Consider the following 20,640-nt stretch of genomic DNA (forward strand, 5'->3'; position numbering starts at 1 on the left):
ATTAACCCTTTACAATTTCTTGCATTAGGAATTATCTTTTTGCATACCCCAGCTTGCTCTCCATGAGACACACATAGGGAGAGAGCCTGGGGTCAGAGCACAGGGTCAGCCATTGTACAGCATCCCTGGAGCAGTTGGGGTCAAGGGCCTTGCTCAGGAGCCCAACGGAGTAGGATTCCTCTGCTGGGTGTGGGATTTGAACCAGCAACCTTCCAGCCACAGGCGCAGATCCTTAGCCACAGAGCCGCCACTTATCAGGAGTGCTGACACTGTCGTTTTTAGCTCTGTTCTTTCAGTTTGCAACTGCTGATTGGAAACTGAAGGTGAGTGTTTGGAGTGTAGGATGAGCATAGGGTAGACATCACTGCTCCCAGTGGTCAGGTGACATCCAGCTTGGCTGTTGGCTAGGCCTGGGTCAGCCAGGGTAGCTGTAGTTCATGTAAAATAATGTCTTGCATGACTTGCCAGACCCTTGTGAATTTGATGTGCCTCTACTCAAAGCCACGCTCGCCAGTGGGAGCCGGCTCTAATCTGGGAGAGAAAGTGGGACCCCATCACTGTTTCACGCTGGTATGTGGGTCACAGCAGGGAAGTGCAGCTCATTAACTAATGGTGACACAACACTGCAGGGGGGGGGGCTAAGCAACTGCTTGATTCGTGATTAAAAAACACAAACAGCCTTTTTCTGTGTCTCTCCGCACTGCTTTTGTTATAAACAAAGCTTTTGTTATAAGTAAACACAGTCTGACAAAACTGTCCTTGAATGTCATGGTTAGGTTTTTACGTTTAAAGTCTTAACGGTCTTAAACCAAGGAAACAACCCGATTCAATAAAAGCATTACATCAAATTCCCTTGAACACAACAAGAATACTTACTGAACAATTGACACAAATGTGGGTTAACATTCTCCATTAACCCCCCGATGTCTGTAGTTCTAATGGTTTCTAATTCTAACTGGAGTATGGAACAAGCTACCCAGCCATGTCATTGACACCATAACCTGGCTTCTTCCAAGAATGCATGAGATCCTAGGATCAATTAGCTACTTAATACTACTTGGTTAAATGGGTCGAATGACCACCTCCCGTTTGTACTGTTTCTTATGTTCTGATGTTTCTTAGGTTGCATTCATTTTTGTGCCCTTTAGGTGCTGGATTTGGAATGATGTTACAATAAAGTCTTATGCTGTGGGTTAAGGGTGAATGTAAAGGGGGAACATATCAGCATGAGATGACATTGCCAGAGTGATGCCTGTTTGGTGAAAACAGACAGAGAGAAATCACTCAGTTCTCTGGGACCAGTAGCTCAGAAATGTTGCAATATTAAATAATGTGCTTGCATAACTGCTTTTCCAAAACCATCTTATGTTCTGGGAACCATACTACCAAAACAAAACCAGCCTTCTGGGAAGAGTTCAAAGAAGAGCAACCAAGATAATCACATGCAATTAATCATAACAAATTCACTTTCCACCAGAATGGCAAAAATAACTTGGTGAGGATTTTATTCAGGTGGTCTGAAGGAAAAAAAAACAGAAGTTGTTTCACACATCACACAGAACTCCAGAACCAGTGATGCAAATGAAAGAAAAACAGAAGGTGCAGAGGTGTGTCTTTTGGGAATAATCTGGGGCCGAATAGTGGAGCTTGATTTTCTGGGTCACCCGAAGAAACTCCATGGTATCTGTTGGACACAAAGCTACTTGCAGCTTAAAAAGCAAAACAGGTGGAATGGACCAAGGTGAATACAGGACCAAATCCATCAGACACCTCTCCAATCACCTTAACTGAGACATGCGCTGGAATCCTAAAACAGGATAAATCCGAACTAAACAATGGAGACAGAGGTGCACTAGTAGTCTAATGCCATAATTGTAATTATATCTCTCACCAGATTGTGGAAAGCATTTAACTAAATTCTTGTTTGCCTTATTAAAAAAAAGGTATAGCTTGTAAAGGAAAGCAACGTAGAAATTTGTGCTTTATAGACCTGCTTAATTTCACATCAGACTGGTGGACACAGTCTGCCTAGGCACACAGAAGGCAATTGTGCAGCAGCTGCCCGAGATTGCTGGGATATTACGGTATTAAAATAAGTAGCCAAGCCGCCATTAAAACACAAAGCATAAGGATAAAAAGAAGAGAAAATGTGTTTCTAGTTATCCCAGTTTAGCGGGGCCAAGTTAGCCCAAAGGGGGGAGAAATTGAACTCAAGAGTGTTTCCTTCAATCGATTGTGGATTTAAAGTGACACTCCTCTAAGCCAACAGCTCTCTGAGACTCAGAAGGCAGTAACACTTTGTTTTATGGATCTGCTGCAAAGAGCGAACGTCGTCTGCCCACTTGGCTCCATAACATCGGAACATATAATGTAGTTCATGAATTTCTAATTTTTGGTTAAACCAGAACTGGATCAGTTTCAGACACATTTCAAAAAGTGTTAACTGCTAAACCCCAATTGTTTGACCTAAACGTGAACTCCACACCTACAGCATGACACATCACTTTCATCCATCTGATACAGATGGCTCAAGCGAAAACTGTGGTGAATGATGTAACGTGATGTTATGATGATGCACACTTCCAAAACACATACAAAGAGGACGTCTGGAGCCTGTGGACATATTATTTTCGTAAGCAACATACAATTTAACCAAAAAAAATGTATGTAAGATAACACATTTTATCACAAAGTTGTTTAAAGTGACAAAATTATTTGTTTAATTTATATGTTCGCACAAATTGGAAATTAATTGAATTGGTTCCTGATTTACTTGAGGAACCCTAGACCACAAGAGATATCCTAACACTATAAGGTATCTTAAAAGGGATCAGTGCAGGTGGACATATTTAAATGACACAACACAACATGAATTAAAAGCAATTTGGGAGAAAACATTTTTCGAATACAAAGGTAGGTCAAAATTGTTTGGAATGCCTTGCCAAGCTTAAACCAGCATAGTGCTAGGGGATACGTTGTGAATGAGGTAGATTACTGAGCTCATGGAATGTGAGCAGACTCTGGTGGGCCAGAGTTTGATTTTTTTCACTAGAGTCTGTTTCACCTCAACCATGCAACTCTGACATCATGTAGCATGAGATCAGACAGACTGGGCATCATTTAACTGTCCCTATGAACAACAATTCCGCCAGAGTAATATTATCGATTTCTCAAATAAGTTACTGCATTTAGAATAGTTACCAAATGATAAAGAGAACCTTATTCTCACCTTATGGTGCATTAAAATATGTTTACAAGTTATCTTCGTGCAAGGCTATGGCACCATAGAATACAGCTGTTTTGTTGCAACACCATATATTTTCACCAAGACGCAGCAATAAATGTGTTAACTAAAATGCCTTTATTTGCCTGTCTATATTTGCCATTAACCATTTTAGCACAGACTGGATTTATCACGGTCATTCTCCTTTTTCAGAGAGCTCAGCGACATACTGTAAACAGTTTCAAAAGCCTGTTTCTACCTTGGACTGTATGTTCTGCCATCAGCAAACATGCCCAAGGTTTATCTTACCATTCATAATATACGAGCTATGCTCTGAAATAAGCATATACCCTTAATCATGCCACAAATGGGATGAAGTGGAAAACAGAAGGGCTTTCTAATACCTTTTAATGTGACTATCCAAATCAATCCCAAGACCAGAAAACACAGGCCTATCTCTTGGCTAATTCAGTACCTGAGCCAGCCAAGATAAAAAATTGGTTGCAGCTGCATTAAGGCTTTTGTATTACAGCTCAGCTTTATTAATTTCTGATTTTCCATCGAAGATAAACTAACATTTACTAGCTATTTTTAAATGGTTTCAAAATGTGTGTGCAACTTTCGAACTTACATTCTTACTAATAGAATGAGTTAATTCTGGATTCTGTGACATCGGATGAACTAAGGATAAACGTTTCACCCTGTCTGGATAACTATTGTTTTGGTGGACATACAACTAATTTATATTTGCAAACGACAGCTTGGTGAGCTGCAGCTCGCTTTTGAAAAATACGCAGGAAGACCAATTCCACCAACAGGATGCAGCAAAGTGATAACAATCAGTTACTTCATAGATCCTTTGTTGCTAATAAACTGAAAGTTAATACATATTCTTAACAGTATATAAGCACCATATATACGTTTTATACCACCATATATACACCATATATATGTACTCTTTATCATACACAGATCATACATGTGCACATAAACAACGCCATATATTTATCTAAAATATAGGATATAAACAGTACATGTATTTACCCCCGCCCCCCACAAAACAAAATACATAATTGAAACATTAGCTACCCAGTGTTGGCTTATAAATCTCTCATAGATCATTTTTTTAAATATAAGACGTCTTTGTATCGTCTAATAAGACCGAGGAAATTGTGGAACGGTAAAAATGGCTTTTAGAAGGTGAGGTGTCCTAGTTTATGAGGACGAGGGGTAACACTTTTCCCTTGTAACTCACAAATGATCTAAAACTTTATCCACTGAGAAGTTGCCACCACAGAATAGCGCAGTCCTCAAATATGTCACGCATTCGAAGTCAGGGCAACCTCTGCTGCGATCGCTGACGCGGGCCCCGCGGGGGTGATAACTGCGCGTAAGGCACCGGTTACGTCAGCTGTTCGAGGCGATTGCTGGAGGTGAGCGCTGCAGTTCACCGAGGGGGCCTGGGACTAATTCGGTAATGATAACTAACACGTGAAACAGGGAGAACGATTTCCTTTCAACTCGCAAAGCCCGAGCAAGAAAACGCTACTAACAGAGTAATTGGAGGCAGGCGTAGTTCACGAGATGTGGGAGCGCGTTATTAACCCACTTGGGTCTACAAATACGTTTTCAACGCTTTATTATTGTGGACACGGATACTACTTCGCGTTATAATGTTATCAGAAACATACTATACTTCACGATCGAGCTGCTATGGAGCATCGTTTAATATAAAACAGAAATTGTGTATTGCTTGTATTGTTTTTAGTATTTTATTTTAGTTCTGGAAAAGTGTATTCTCCTCCGCGAGTTATAGCGTTTAGTCCGCAAATGGTCTTGGAGAAAAAACGCAGAATCGTGGCCTCATGCTTCAGAGATTTAACTACAAAAGTAGTTAAACCACTCCAAGCAACGGTGGTTTAAACAAGTATCTTGGGGGGAAAAAAACAACAGCTTTGACATAAGGTAACGAATGGAGTAAAGCTAGTTGGGAAAATTAGTTTGAAATGTAGTTTGAAAATTAGGCCGTACGCATTGCTCTTAAAATGCGTCTACGTGAAATTTAAAAATACTCGAAAAAGATGAATCTGATGTTTTAGAAATTAAAGTGTAACAGAATGTTTTTCTATAAAGCGAACTGGATTTGGAATTCACGGGGCAAACGATGTAAAAAAGGCTCTAGCTCAATGGCCCGCTACATGCAGTCTATATACAATAGCGAACTACTGTACTGTACGTCATTAAACGACGTGAAAACACAGTGCAAGCTGGCCAGTTCTCTTGCTGCATAATGTTTTTACTGTAAAAAAAAAAGAGCCGTCGAACTTTATATAAACAAACGCGCGCCGCCCCTTTAAAGACACAGATGAGCGACAGTGTGTCCCACACGCTTGAACTTCATGCCAACAGAAAATGAAATACAACTTATTCCACCTACATTCGCTAAACGTCGCCCACTTTTTTTTTTCTCGTGACTTCAGCGGTCGCCCCTAAACCTGAGCCAGCTCTGGCATTTGTTGTTTTGCGCAGTTGCAAAAGCCTCGGTTCAGATACACGCTTGCAAATACCGCCGCTGTCTTAACTGTGGGCAAACCCGTCACGTTGTAAAACACGGCTGAGACAACGGGGACCCGCTGTGTGATTCTCTAAGCCGATTCTAGTTGCATCACAGCACCCGAGCTAAAAGAAGCAGATAACGTCCCGATGTCAGTGGCTGGCCATGAGACGTCAGGAGCGTAGTCTTTGTGGATCCATCAAGAGCTTGTACTGCGTACAGGGAGGAGGTTGAAACCCTGGCAGTATGGTGCCAGGAGAACAGCCTCTCTCTGAACATCAGCAAAGACATTTCATTGCCAGCAACTACTGCCGCACGCTGTATTGTTGTGCATTTGATAAATTGATTGATTGATTGATTGATTGTACTCTCTGCATTGACTCAAATGCTGTACAACACCTCTGCACCCCTGGCCTGATACTCAAGTGTAGAAATACGTGTGCGGTCAAATGAATGAAATGTGTGTTTGTGAAGAAAACGGTGAATTCCGATGCCCAATACGTCAATGTCATGATATGTATGATACTGGTGTGGGAGAATGCCTTAATTGCATATGTTGAGAGTTCGGGTCCGACCCGGCCACCAAGAAGCTAGTAGAGGTCACTTCCACGTTGAACGGTACAATGAAAGAAAAAGAAATACTCTTAATTTAACCTTGCAGAGTGGAACCGACCTCTGCTTCCCCCTGAATTGGACCTGATTCTTTTTTTTAACTTGCTCCGCTAAAGAATACATGGCCAGATCTCGACTTCACTCCCTTCCTTCGCACTTCACGCCCTGTCCTGCTACCGTTTAAGACCTGGGCCGAAAACTCAAAACTCCTTCTTGTACTCACAGGGTGACGGTCAGGTTGGGGAGCAGTCTAGCCTGGGGCGGCTGGGTCAGTTCTTCCCCGATGCAGCTCACTTTCTTGCGGGAAGCCGTGGCGTGAGACTTGGAGCGGTCGTCGTTGCAGCGGCAGCCGCTGATGGTGGTCAGCTCGGAGCAGGCTTTGGCCAGCCGAGAGCCGGAGACAGCGAAAAGAACAAGGAGCAGAAATAAGGGGAAACAGAACGGCACGCCAGCCCCCGGCACCCGCATTGTCCCCGTCTGTTCAGCCTCAGCTGTCCCGCTGTCAGCCCATGTCTCCGAGGGCGCAAATCCGCCGATTACTGACGCGGGCTCATTTGTAGGTTTACAAATTAATTTCTGTGTCTTCTGGTTGAGACTGCGCCGAGAACCGCGCTGCGGGATGTGTTGAGACCTTATTAAAAGTTTGTTCCTGAAAAAAAAAAGGCAGGAAAATCAAAAATGGCCAAGCCAAGCAGATCTCCTCTTGCTGTCACCGTGGATAAATTATTAGTGATCAAAGAAGAATCCAGAAGCTGTCACTTTTCAAAATGTGCGCTCCGTTATGAAAACCTCAACTGTCTTAAGTGACGTTTAGCACAGCTCAATAGTGCTTTAATACTATCTCGGATAAAATGAATACCAAATACATTATTATTGATTACAAGACAAAAGTAAGCACTGTTATGTTGGTTTTAAAGCAGTTGTTCTTCACTCGATTAGAGTTCCAAAGGGAAACGTTAATGAAGTTGTTTCTAAATGAGGCAATTAACTGTTTCTTAGAACTTTCACTCCGTTGCATCCCTCCGAATGGATTCCTAATGACATTTACATTGTTCAGCCGAGAAAACCGACCCTCGGGTTGGTTATGCGCCGTCTAAGAATTCGTGCTGTACAGTCCTCTGGTGAAAAACAAATTTCTTTCCTTCCTCTTCTGGTATCCTGTACAGTTCATTGAAGCGCATGACAAATGAAATAGGAATTACAGCCGTACTGTAATTCCCAAATTTGGGAGCTGACAGGACGCGGGGACGTTTCTTTCTTATTTTTCACGCACCAAGTTGCCAGTTTTGGAGTTGATTGTTCCGTTATCAACCTCCCGGTCTCTCTTAAATAAAGAACTCCTATGTGGGAAGGAAAGCGCCGGTCCGGATAACGGTAGTGGGAGCCCTGCGCGGCTCGGCTGTGATGGCTAAGCTGTAGCGGTCTGCGCCTGCCACTCTGTCACACTCCACTCCAGTCAGGGCCTCCAGAGCGCGCATCCCCTCCCCAGCGGCGGGGAGCGCGCAATTCTTCAGGGTCCTAGCGCGGGAAACGCCACGCGTTTAGCACTTGTGTTGGCAATAGCAAGAAAGACGTTTTCACCCTGTGTCCTGAGGAACACTTGAGCATGATCACGGATCTGCTATAGCTATGTATGCAATTGAAAACGACGTTAAAAAAACACTTTGAAATGAACAGAGGTGCAGTATATTCTGTAACACAATTTATAACTGTTTTCTGTATTCCACTGGCTTCAACCAGTCATGGTTATTTATATTTATTATAAGAGACTCCAGAATTCCCAGTTCATCTACAGCAGGGGTGTCCAGTCCTGGTCGTGGAAAGGGTGGTTTGTATGTTTTCTAGGTCTCTTAAAAAAAAAGGCATAAAGCACTTAAAAAGCTGGGTGAAGTTTTCAAGTGCTTGTATTAAGCCAATAATGAGCTGAAGTAGGCTGTTAACAGATGAGGTGGAATGCAAGCCTGCAGATACAGTTCCCATCCAGATCTAGGTTCTCCTTGCCCTGGTCTGAAGAGATACTGTACTTACCTTACAATCAGTATAATCTGCAGTAAACCTTTATCAGTCGCAACAGATGCCCTGTCTAGGGTATATCCTGCCTTGTTCCCATTGTCTGCTCTACACACAACCTGTCCTGCACTAAGATATATTTAGTTACAGAAAAAGAGTGGATACTCTGGGTTAGTTCAAGGAACAGCCTGATGAGATCTTCAGATCAATGATCAATTAACAACTAAAGTCCACAGCTAGATGGCTTCAACAGCCTGCTCCCATTCGCTGCCTTTCCTCTGGTCCTGTGTTTGTAAAGGGATTATGATGAGGAGGTAGTTTGATGTTGACCAAAAGGGGCTAAACTGGATGGATCTGACGCAGGCAGTGACGATTACCCCCAATTGTTGTCACCCTCCACCAAACACACTCCATATACGATTTGGGCAGCATGGGGCAATACATTAGAATTCTAAAAGCAGGTCTTCCGTTCTGAGCACACTTCCATAGAGGGGTGCTGAGCAGGCACCAAGGTGTTCAGGTCCATGTTCAGACAGCTCACCCCATCTGGATTCATTTTGCTTCACTCTCAGTTGTGTGAGATGTGAACTACTTGACTTCAATTTCAATTGCCTAACCCATTTCACCTTGCAGGGGGAATGTGGCCCATCTAGGGTGGAGCGCTGGCTCTGTGGCTCAGGATCTGCGCCTGTGGCTGGAAGGTTGCTGGTTTGTATCCCGCGACCGGCAGAGGAATCCTACTCCATTGGGCCCCCGAGCAAGGCCCTTAACCCCAACTGCTCCAGGGGCGCTGTACAATGGCTGACCTTGTGCTCTGACCCCCAGCTTCTCTCCCTGTCTGTGTGTCTCAAGGAGAGCAAGTTGGGGTCTGTGAAAAGACAAATTCCTAATTCAAGAACTTGTACATGGCTAATTAAGTGATCTTATTTTATCTAGGCCAAAAGACTTCAAACACATTTTCTGGAATCATGTACTGTAATATAGCTGGCTAATTTTATTTTCTGCAACCCATTCCCCTCTTCTGGTCTTGTAAATAAGTAACATAACGTAACAGTGGTAAATTCTCGAATTATCACTTAACTAAACTTAACTAAACAGCTGTGACGTGTCTGTGAAATAACCCCAAGAGGAAACTCCTTAATGCATCTGAAAAAACAAACCCTGAAGGGCTAACAACATAGGGACGTCATGTGATTGTGTAATTATTTGATGCTTTACTTGTGCATCTTAGTGTACTACCGTCACGAGCCGCATACCCATGAGCACCTCTCACCGCCAACACCCGCGCACGACTTCATCAATGGTCATCCCTCACACTCTTCCCTGTCGATACCTTCTCGCTCCTCTCAGTCCCCGCTCACTAGTGAGAAGTTCTCTTCGGCTTTCCCTGGGGCGCGCTTCAACTCTCGACCTCGTTTCCTCCTGCTTCGACTTCGCCTCTCGTCTCGGATCTGGATTCACCCGGCCCGACTCTTTTGGCTGCCCGACCTAGTTCTTCTGTTTCGGCTACGACTTCTGCCTTTTGCCGTTGGGATTGGGATGCCAATCAGTCGCAATCACCTTCAGTCTTAGCGCTGCATAGGGTCCCACCTGGTGCTCCTAACGCCCTGTCTGACAACTCCATTGTATTACACATTTATTACAATAATAATAATAATAATAATAATAATAATAATAATAATAATAATAATAATAATCTTTATTTTATATAGTACCTTTAAAGGTGGCTTTTCAAAGCACTTTACAGAATGACAACAACAATAAATAAGAAGAATACACAAGATAAAACACAATTACAATATACAGAGGAGACCATAGATGGTGGGACTAAGAAAAGCAGAGGGGTGAAGAATGGAACCAGTTAAGTAAAGGCTTTTCTAAGAAGAAGGTTTTGAGTCTGGATTTGAAGGAGTTTAGAGAAGGTGACTCTCTGATATCCTTGGGAAGAGAGTTCCAGAGCTTGGGGGCATAACAGGAGAAGTCCCTGTCACCCATAGAATGTAGACGGGCTTGGGGGGACATTAAGGAGAGCAGAATTAGAAGAGCGAAGGTTGCGAGGTGGGGAGTAGGGCAATGATAGTTCAGACAAGTACTGAGGTGCCAAGCCATGCAGAGCCTTATAGGTGAGCATGAGGATTTTAAAGTCTACACGGAATTGACTGGAAGCCAGTGCAAGGACTCCAGGATAGGAGTAATGTGATCAATATTGATATTAATAGAGAGGTGCAGTATACTCTGCTCTATGTTCTTGTTTCTCATCTGTTTTTGCACCAGGGACCAGCACCTTAAGGTCTTCGTTCTCTGACGACCCACATAGGCTAAAGGTTAGTAATGTTGCGTAAGGTTATGGCAAAGACCAGTCAGCATCACTCCAGACCAGGGGGCTGGGAAACACCATGACATTTTTGCACCTACCATAAGATGAAATGGCAGAAATTATTTCCTGTGATTGCTTTTAACGTGCCTCTTTTCTGTTGCACTGAACAACAGCAGACGTTTGTTTAATTAATGCTTCCGAAGCCAAACTTGGCTGTCCTCTCACCTTCACTGTTTATTTCAATTTTTTAAAGTTATCAAACCATTTTCTAACTGCTTGTCCAATACTGGGTCGTAGGGGTAGCCGGAGTCTATCCCAGCAAGCAGCTGGTTAAAGGCAGGGTACACTATGGACAAGACACCAGTCCATTACAGGACAGACACTCTGACACAGACATGCAACACACACCAGGGCCGTTATTCCCAGAAGCCAACTAACCTACCAGGATGTCCTAGGACTGTGGGAGGAAACCAGAGCACCCAGAGAAAACCCATGGGAACACGGGGAGAACATACAAACTCCACACAGATAGCACCCAGGGTCCTAGTGCTGCAAAGCACTGTGGCACTGTGCCTCCCTTTTCTAAACATATTTTGATATGAATAAAAATGCTTTGCATCTAACTGAATCGCTTAATGCCTCTTCAGTACTGTCATTTAAGGGCCTGATACTGTATGTAATGTTACACGTTTTATAAAATAAAAAAGTCATCTTAGTCAGTTTCTAGTGAATTGTCGGCTTTTCTTCTTCTTGTTATGAACTGTTAGCTGAGCTGGGTCCACCTCCGCGTTCCAGAGTTGGAGTCCTATGGCAGAGGCAGTTTTTAGCAACGTGGATAAATAAATACTGAATTCCGCGGACACGGAATTAAACTGCTGAAACAATACCTCTGTCCCCGGCGGATGTCGTTTTCTAGTAACAGGATGTATAGCGCAAGAATGCAATTGAAATAAACTCACGGAACCATGATCTCTCGTTTTGCTTCGGAGCTAGCGGATGCTTGCGTGTTGCCCTTCGCAGACCGCTTGAGGAAGACAACACATCGGCGCTCCTGCAGGAGGAAAGGCCGTGTTGTTGTTGCGATGTCCCCAGTGAATTCGTTTTGACCGACTGCCCGAAGTTCCAGCGAGGCTGCGGTGCTTGGAAAGGGTTTTGGAATATTTTCGGATGCCAGTGTAGGGTGTATAGAGTCAGGCCTAGTAAAATATTTAATCTCTGGGTGTGAACAGCGGCTTTTAAGGACATTTCATTTCCTGTCATTTTGGAGCTTGATTATTTTACTATATGGAAGTTTTGTTTTGTTTTTTCATCAAAATACGACTATTGTATTGCCACAATGTCGAATATTTTAAACTAGAAGCCGGTGCCAATAAACCAATTAAGCAAACCTACTGTGTTTTTAAAAGTAAAATTTCATCACCTCAACACCTAACGTGATGGAATACATCTAAAACAGCAAGTTTATTATTTTTCTCCCATCTGAAGCGGACATTGAAATCCATTCCCATTACTTACAGCGAAGTTTGTTTTGATAAACAATGGGGTACCTCTGCATAAGATTTCTTAAATATTGGAGTAAACTGAAAATAATTTAAATCATGGCTTTAAATACTCTTTAACTACGTTAATTTATCAACAGTGTATATATTTTGCAGCGTTTATTTTGCATTACATTAATGTAATCTTACTTTATAACAAGCGATGCCATAAGACATTTCTAAAAAAAATACGTTAAGTTACGCCAGCGCTAGGACCCAGAAACGGGCAGCGACTGTCCATTTCTACGCATCCTACTGTAGGTACACTGCAGCTCCGTGCGTGAGTCTAGGCTATATTAAAGAGTGGGAAAGCTCCTGGGTTTCCCTGCTCACAAAACAGCCAGGTTCACAGCAAGAACCGGGACGTTGAACACAATACGGATTTACAAATCCTTAAAATGTGCAAACCTCGGATTATTCTCAAACCCACAGGCACAGAACTTGCAAACGGGCGGAAATCTTTTCCATTTCTACAGCGCCGGGACCCATAATGACAGCCCTACGAAAGACTCCCCGTTTGAGAATGGGTTGCACGAGCTAATCACCCACTTAGTTTCGTTAAAAAAAAGATGAAAATCTCAGAAAAGATTAATTTATGACCTGCGTGTGCGAATTACGTTTTTTATTCTATCAAAGCCACCAGTTGCATAGAGTCTTGCGCACATTGAAACTATCAGGGGGGAAGGAGCTGAGTTAACAGACTCCAGCTGTGCGGAAAAACCGCTGGCTTCTAAACCAGTCACATCTGGATTACCCTTCTCACCCTGTACAGCAGGCGACACCGCCTTAACCCCTACGGCACCGCCACAGCACGCATTTCACTAACCTGACATCGTTGTATCAATTTACACCTACGCACCCGCACCGAAAACACAAGGCAACTGCAAAACAACCGATTCAGACAAGGGAAAGGCCGAGAGTAGAGAGAACACAGAACATACGGGATTTATTTTAACCGCGATAACACTAACGTCATCTCAGGAAGCACTACGGAGGAAAGGGAGGAATGTGCTGCAAAAAAATAGCATGTCAGTGATATTATAAATCGCCTGAAACGAATAAAACATTTTCAGGAGGAAGAATCGAATTGAATTCAATGGCGGGGGATGACAATGCGAAATTGGTAGCAGCAGTTACTTCACAGGACGAGGGCAAAGTGGGACAAACGCGGAGCCTCACAAGTTCTCAGTTGAGTCCAGATGTGGTCAAACGAACTGCCTTGTTTACAAGCTGAGATAAGGGGAAAAAAACATAAACAAACAGAGAAATGCATCCTTTACATTTCACCGTGATCAGTATAAATCGAGTAGTTTAATGAGAAATACTGGCAATGCTGCTAATTTGGCCAAAGTTGACAGATTGCAAAACGTTTAGGATATCAGTAAAAGCAATGACATGAGAAGAATGAGCGAACACAACAGTGCCCAGGATGAATTTTGGGAGTAGTGAGGATAATTACCATAATGCATCCTCTGCTGTGATTCCTGGCTCATTAGTATTTTCCCCTTCCTGACTGCAGACAATTCATGGGTCTGTTATGAAAAATTGTCCCAATTCAGCAATTAAAAAGCAGCACAACCCAATTCTCTCACATCTCTTCACCACAAAGGGTTCCAGAGAGCTTTACATATACTATGGCGTGGGACCCACTTGTTCTGTTCAGGACAGTAGATCTGGGGTACGTTTCCCGAAAACGACGAATCTTAGTAGGTAGACTTCTCAGCTTCAATGCAGTGGTATGGATTCCTAATCATGTTCCAAGATGTCCTGTGGTATTTGTAACCATTTACCTATTAACAGAACATAATGTGGTTCCAGAACAGACTGCAGTGCATGTGCATATTATTTACACAGATACATAACCTTATAAAAACATGGCTGTGCCTAAATATTTCTCTAACATAAATTGGAATACATTGAAAACAGGCAGGAAAATCCCCAAAGAAATTGAAGACCACAAACTATGCCAAATGATGCATTTCACTCTTCCTAATAACACTCTGCCTGGTCATTGCATGCTGTGAAGCAGAATGCATCCGTTCCAATTGAAGGGGTTAGCCTATTTCAAACTCCCACTTTAATTCTGAACACTCACCCTTATTGTCTCTCTCGACACAGTTAAAGCGCCGCAGAGCACAGTGTGTGTATGTTTTCATTTATTCTTTCACAATGTGTTTTCTCTCTTCTTCTCTCATTAATGGAGCCACAGACAAGCCAGCAGAGTTTTCTGAGATATTTTATGAGCCGTGTCTAATAATACCCATTAATACTCAGAACTGTCTAAGCTACAAACCTCAGCAGTTTGCTGATGAGGGACACCTGTGCTTGGAGGTCAGAGCAGAAACCATTTTTTGGGAACTAATGGGTACTGACACATCACATAGCAACTGCCCTTTTTTAATCAGCCAATTTAGGTCAGTCTGTGGTATTGTGTGCCTGTTGTTTAATTTCATAATCATTGCCTATGTTGTTGTGTGACTCAGCTGTTGCTTCTTTTTAGACTCTTGCCTTACTAATCACTTCTGAATAAGAGGAGAGTAGTGGAAACATTAGCTAAACAGAATGTTTCTGCTGTAGGGCTTTCATTGTATGAACCAATGAACCACAGAGTTCCAGCACACAGCGTTAAAACCAAGCAGCTCTCTGTTGATAGACTTGATAGTCCTGAAATGAAAGTTGTAAGTCACTGGTATAAAAGTGAAAAATTCCCTGGTGATACACAAGGCCACATGTCCAGATATGAATGTGTTCATTTCTATTTCTGGAATTCTGCATTAGTTGGTTATTTTATGGGGACACTTACAATGGTAAATCAGATACAATGTAAAATTAGACAACATCATCAGATGAATTGTAAACATAGTTTAGTAAAAGGCTAAGTTTCAACACTTTCACAGCAGGGATATTTTGATAAAAAGAAAAAAATACTTAATACAGTATCTGAACTTAAATAATTTGCAGATTTCACTCAGTTAAAACATTCCGCCGATTAATAAACATGTATATCTATTAACCTTACCATTATTCAGATACAAAGCTTACTGTACATAAAGCCCATGGTGCAATTAACCATTTTTAAGAATCTGACTGGAGCTTTTTTGTCCCCCAAATGTTAGAAAGTATGGCAAATGAAACTGAAGCTGTTCCAGTAACTGAGAAATTCCTCATCACTGTAAGTATTTACTGTATTTTGTGTTTTGTATGCATTTTGTAAAATTGGAATTGCCCATTGTTGAGCAACAGTACTCAGTTCTATCACTTCAACCTTTGACACAAGGGAAAGCCTGTCACACAATATGCACTGTGAAGGGCATCTGCCAGTTTTCACATTGAGGGTTCCATAGTCTGTGGCACCTCTCACTCAGAAAGGCACTAGGGTGGCAGATGCGTGCCAAGACATAGATAGCTCTGAATGGAGCTTGACCAATTGTGCCCCATCACTTAGTAGGATTGGGAAATGCCAGTCACAGTCAGGTCATGACATGGCCCAGACTCAAGCTTGTGATGCCTGGATTTCAGGGCTTAGAAATCACTTGGGTGATGGTGGAACCACTCTGGAGCTCCACATTATAAATGTTATTAATGGGAAAATTTAATTAAAAGAGAAAAATAAATGTACTCCCCCATGATATTCAACAAATAGCAGAAAGGATAGCTGCAGCCCTCTAACAGCGCACCAGTGTTTTGGAATAAAGATACAATGTCTTCCCTGAGATGAAAGTACAAGGGTTAATATAAGCCTCTAGTTTAGAATCATGATCTTTACATGCAGAACCTTTAAAGATGAAATGAACAGAACACTCGCTCGAACGTGCTTCTGTTTTACAATGAAATCTTTTTTGTTCTCTAATGGCGAAAATGAGTCGACATGAGCCACACTTTCAGAAGTGGACAAAGCAACTGTGAGGTGATTGATGGGTGCTCATTATGTCCAGGCTCTCCTTCAAGACGCAGTGAAATCGGTTAGAGGCGCCAACACTTCTGGCACTCACTCCTGAATGTAATGAACACACAAAGCCTTGACGCTGGCAGCAGCTTGGCATCTGCCTCTTGCTTGTCCTGCCATTTTTTATGAACTGTTAAGCTATAATCCTGGAGATATTTATGTACTATAAGGGGCCACATTAGCCTCTCATAGGCGTCTTAACACTTACAGTACAATATCCTTTCTTCCCTTTTCAAGCCTGAAAGCCTTAGCAATCCAGCTGATTTGATGTCTACTGTAAGTTCAGTGAAAGAACTGACTTACTATATCTATGTTTTTTGCCTATTTTTCAAGCAAAAATATTTCACTCAGTTTTGCTTTTGCTAAAGCTGGTTCTGTTCAGGCAGTACGAATAATCAGGTGTCGCACCATCCAAATCAATACTACTGAAGTTCAACATCTTCACATTTTCATCGAAAAACACTATCAGACATACCTGAGTTTACAACACAGAGAAAATGTCAGAAACGTCTACCCACAACTTCTTATATAAACTTTCTACACTTGAAATTATTTGCTGCCACAACAATTTCAGCAGTATATATTCAGTATTGATCTCCCTTCTACTAAATGACAACATTTATAAAAAACAATTGGCTGTTATTCTAGTTCTACTTCATACCTTTGCTGCTCCTTTTGACATGGGATAGCACGGAAGAAAAATATATATACTGGATCTGAAAAAATTACATTTGACAGGCAGTGGAAGTGTAAGCTTCTGAGACTCGATGCAGGAGCTGCCTTCTGTTTTGAAATGATATTAAGCAGTGAATTGAGACATTTTTTGAACGAGCCTCTTTATAGAATTGGGGTTGACATGGATAGGGCTGTGAATGTAACCTCGTTCCCCCCCACCCAGCTCATTCAGAATGCACCCCTCGGCCCACACAATAGGCCACTGTATCGCCCCACAACCACTGGAACCCCCGACAGAGGTGTGTTATTCATTTCGGTGTAATTCTGTACACATTAAAACGAGAACCCTTCCATTTTGACTGTTTAGGGAAACCAGAAAGGGCTGGAGAGGCGCCTGCCCAGCGATGAAACAGAGTGCTGTTTATACAACCCTCTTAAATACGGCTGAAAATACAGCACACACGCTCCCCTCCAATCTCTCATCTGCTGTGCACAGTTTCCACTTAAATGTCACGTCCCAAACTACACATTACATCAAATTGTACTTAATGGCATCCAGACAAACTTTTATGTGAGTCCAAATTTTTTTTTCCTCCTCTCCGCTGTTATAGCTAAACTAGTGATCTCTCATCAAACATCTGGACTCCATTCCAGGTAGAATATGGAGCTAGAACAGCAGGGTGAGGGGGCTGGTGTTAGCAGGGTAGAGGGGTAATAAAGAGCCCAACAGACAGACTGATGTTGCCGCAGGAGAACAATTACACCACCCCTCCACACAAACCCATTCTGACTCGCATGACTGGAACATCTGGATCGTGGTCACAACCCTACGGACGCAAGGTCTGTAAAACCAGAAGCTCCAAGAGATGAGCTGGTTACTCGCTTGGCTTTGGGAAACAAAATCCTTATACGTGCTGCAGCCTTCAAATGCACACTCTCTTTAGCCAAAATCCACACTGACGCCAACAGCTAAAGAGCCAGAATTTCTTGAAAATAACGGATGGCCCACAGAAGTTAGCTAATTTCTTTTTATTTATCAATTTCTTTTTTTTTTGTTTCATGTTCTCCTGTCTTAACTTCGGTACACAGACCATAAGAATTTCTGAAGCTAATCCAGCCTGGGTGTGTAAATGCACTGTAATGGTGCTGGAGGACCAGTAGGTGGCACTATTTTCTCTGGACCCGAATGCTCCAGTATGGTCACCTGGACATTGAGCTGTAGGAAATGCCATCTTTCAGATGAGACATTCAACTAAGATTATAACGTCCGAGTCATTTAAGAACCTATGGCAATTTTCAAAAGGATAGGGGCGGTAACCCCATTGTCCTGACTAAATTCCACTCTGAAATTGAACAATCGAGCCTTTATAAAGTTCCCCTTTAATTCAACTGGCAAACTTTCTCACCTTTTCTCCCGATCTGTTATGCGGTGGGGTTACTAGTGCATTACAGCAGTTGCACATTACCCAGAGATGGGTGCTACTCTTCAAAGTAGATCAAATGGGTACCTTTCAATATGCAAAGTGCTTGGGGATGCTTTCTTCTTCTTACAGTATATATTACACATACATAGGTCTTCCCTGGATGTTAGAAAATAACTTAGAAACCACATTGTGCTTTTCTGATTTATTGGATTGGGAAAGGCACTAAAAAATATGCTTCTTCTCTTTATTATTGGCCTTTTGTGATCTAAAGTTGTGCTTGGTGGAAATAAGTGATCTTCTTTACTTAATATTGATCTAATGAGATGGGCACACTGGAACAGGCTGAACCAATAGAATTCTTAGCGATTAATCCAGTTTATTTTCAAAAGCGTTAACTTAGGAGAGGTGGACCTCATGTGGCGGAAAGTATAAACAACACCTGAGTATTACAGCATTGAAGCCCACTGTTGGACAGTGCCTCAGCTCTCGGGGATAAGAGAAAAAAATAAAATTAGGAGAAGGGCTGGGGCCAGAGGGGATTAACTAGAGTAATTTAGGATTTTTTTTTAAATATAAAGTTCAACAAGAAAACCATCCCAGCTACAACGCATGCCCATTAACTCCAGCCTTCAGTATCCCCCCACTGGCACCATGGATCCTAACTGTTGAAAGCTCTACCCATATTAAGATATGCCAGGATCTGGTGATGCCAGGAGTGGCGGCTCTGCCAATGCAGTGACAGCTATTTTTTTTTTAACAGCAGCTACACAAACGCCCAACCAGATCCTGAGTTAGATCAGAGTTGCTGTAGAGCAAGAACACCAAGTGGTAACTGGGAATACAGGTAATTTTGTTCTGACAGAAATAAGACAGATCTCATCTGCCCTATATTTATTGAGCGCTAAGTAACAGCAGCAGGTGCTGCACAGAACATAGGACGCAATGAGGAAGGAAATGCAAACATTAGAATTCTATTAAAACTATTTACTGACCTAGTTTGCATTTACCAGCTGCTTAAAAACCATCTTTCAGGCATAGCACAATTACTGCATACCCATCATTAGGCCCATTCGTAGCAGTGAACCAATACAAAACCAGATTTCCACTAATGCTGTGAACTATACACCTCTTAAGTTTATGACAGGAAAAAGCATACTGCTCTCAAAATGATCATAGCATTACAACACTAATACTCGTCACTGGTCTTAGTTATGTAAACATTGGAAAACATGGTGAGTGAACAGCAGTTGAAATGGTTTTGATTTGAACATTTTGTGGCAGTTGCACTAAAAGCTAAAACATGCGGTCTGTAAATCTACTTGGACCTCAAGACAATTTTGATTAGGGGTCCCAATAATTTCCTGCAGATGTCAGACTTCGACGTTGAATTATGTTCATCAGTGATATATTTAATGTAAGGACAACTGTTTCCAAAACAAAATATTCTTGCAACATTCTTTGTACAAAATGGCACATTTGGTTACAAATAAGGAAAAAGGTGTCGTGCCTGGACTACATACAGTGAATTTAGACATCATAGCTTGCATTTGCAACAACTGTCCAGATTTTTTAATGAGTATTTTTACCTGAGGCACAACATACATGAGACTGAAAAATCAGGCAGATAATCAGATTTTTATAGACAGCACTAAATGACACAATCATGGCACTGTATAGGCCATAAAGCTGATGTAAAATAAAAATACAGGCCTGAAAAGAGTTCAAGCAAAATCCAGATTAAACAAGAGTAGTTAAATGAGACTGAAACGGTTTTAAAGTGCTGGAGTCCCTGACAGTCTATGGAAGGCAGTTTATTTTTGGTTTTACTTAATTAGGAACTAATGCAAACATCTTTTGCTGATGGCTATAAGCATATAACACCTGTTTTGGCTTCACTACCCTGGCTGCCAGTCAAATCTAGAATAGTTCACATATACAGTCTTATCTTCCGTGCTGTCAAAGGACTCAATTTAAATCCATAACCAATCAAAGCCACCAAGGCAATAAACAGGCAATAATATGGATGAAAAACAAATTACACCTTTGTAACATTTGGGCCTCGAAAGACAAAGTCATGCCAGAAAGAACAGGTCTTAAATTGATGTAGCAGGGCTAATTTCTGACCTACACATAATCATGTCAGTTAGCTAAATGTGAAGAGGACCAACCAGCTTGATTGTATCGACTGCTTAATCTTAAATAAGGAATTTGACAGTTCTGTGTGGTTGATCAGAATAATCAATTATACCTGCACATTGTGTCAAATTACAGCAATAAAAACTAACCCAGTGATGGCAAATTACTGAACTGAGGAGTCAAATACCAAATATAAGGGGCTTAA

General features: G+C 42.0%; 1 protein-coding gene across 1 annotated transcript in view; it reads right to left on the reverse strand.

Annotated features, from left to right (window-relative positions):
- Nucleotides 1-6,857, reverse strand: part of adgra2 (adhesion G protein-coupled receptor A2) — a 56,763-nt gene extending 49,906 nt beyond the window's left edge. The window contains exon 1 of the mRNA XM_006625471.3: nt 6,613-6,857. Within this exon, the coding sequence (XP_006625534.2) occupies nt 6,613-6,857 (245 nt within the window). The remainder of the gene's footprint in view (nt 1-6,612) is intronic.
- Nucleotides 6,858-20,640: the final 13,783 nt, after the last annotated feature.

This window comes from Lepisosteus oculatus, chromosome 2, assembly GCF_040954835.1.
Source record: "Lepisosteus oculatus isolate fLepOcu1 chromosome 2, fLepOcu1.hap2, whole genome shotgun sequence".
Taxonomy (NCBI): Eukaryota; Metazoa; Chordata; class Actinopteri; order Semionotiformes; family Lepisosteidae; genus Lepisosteus; species Lepisosteus oculatus.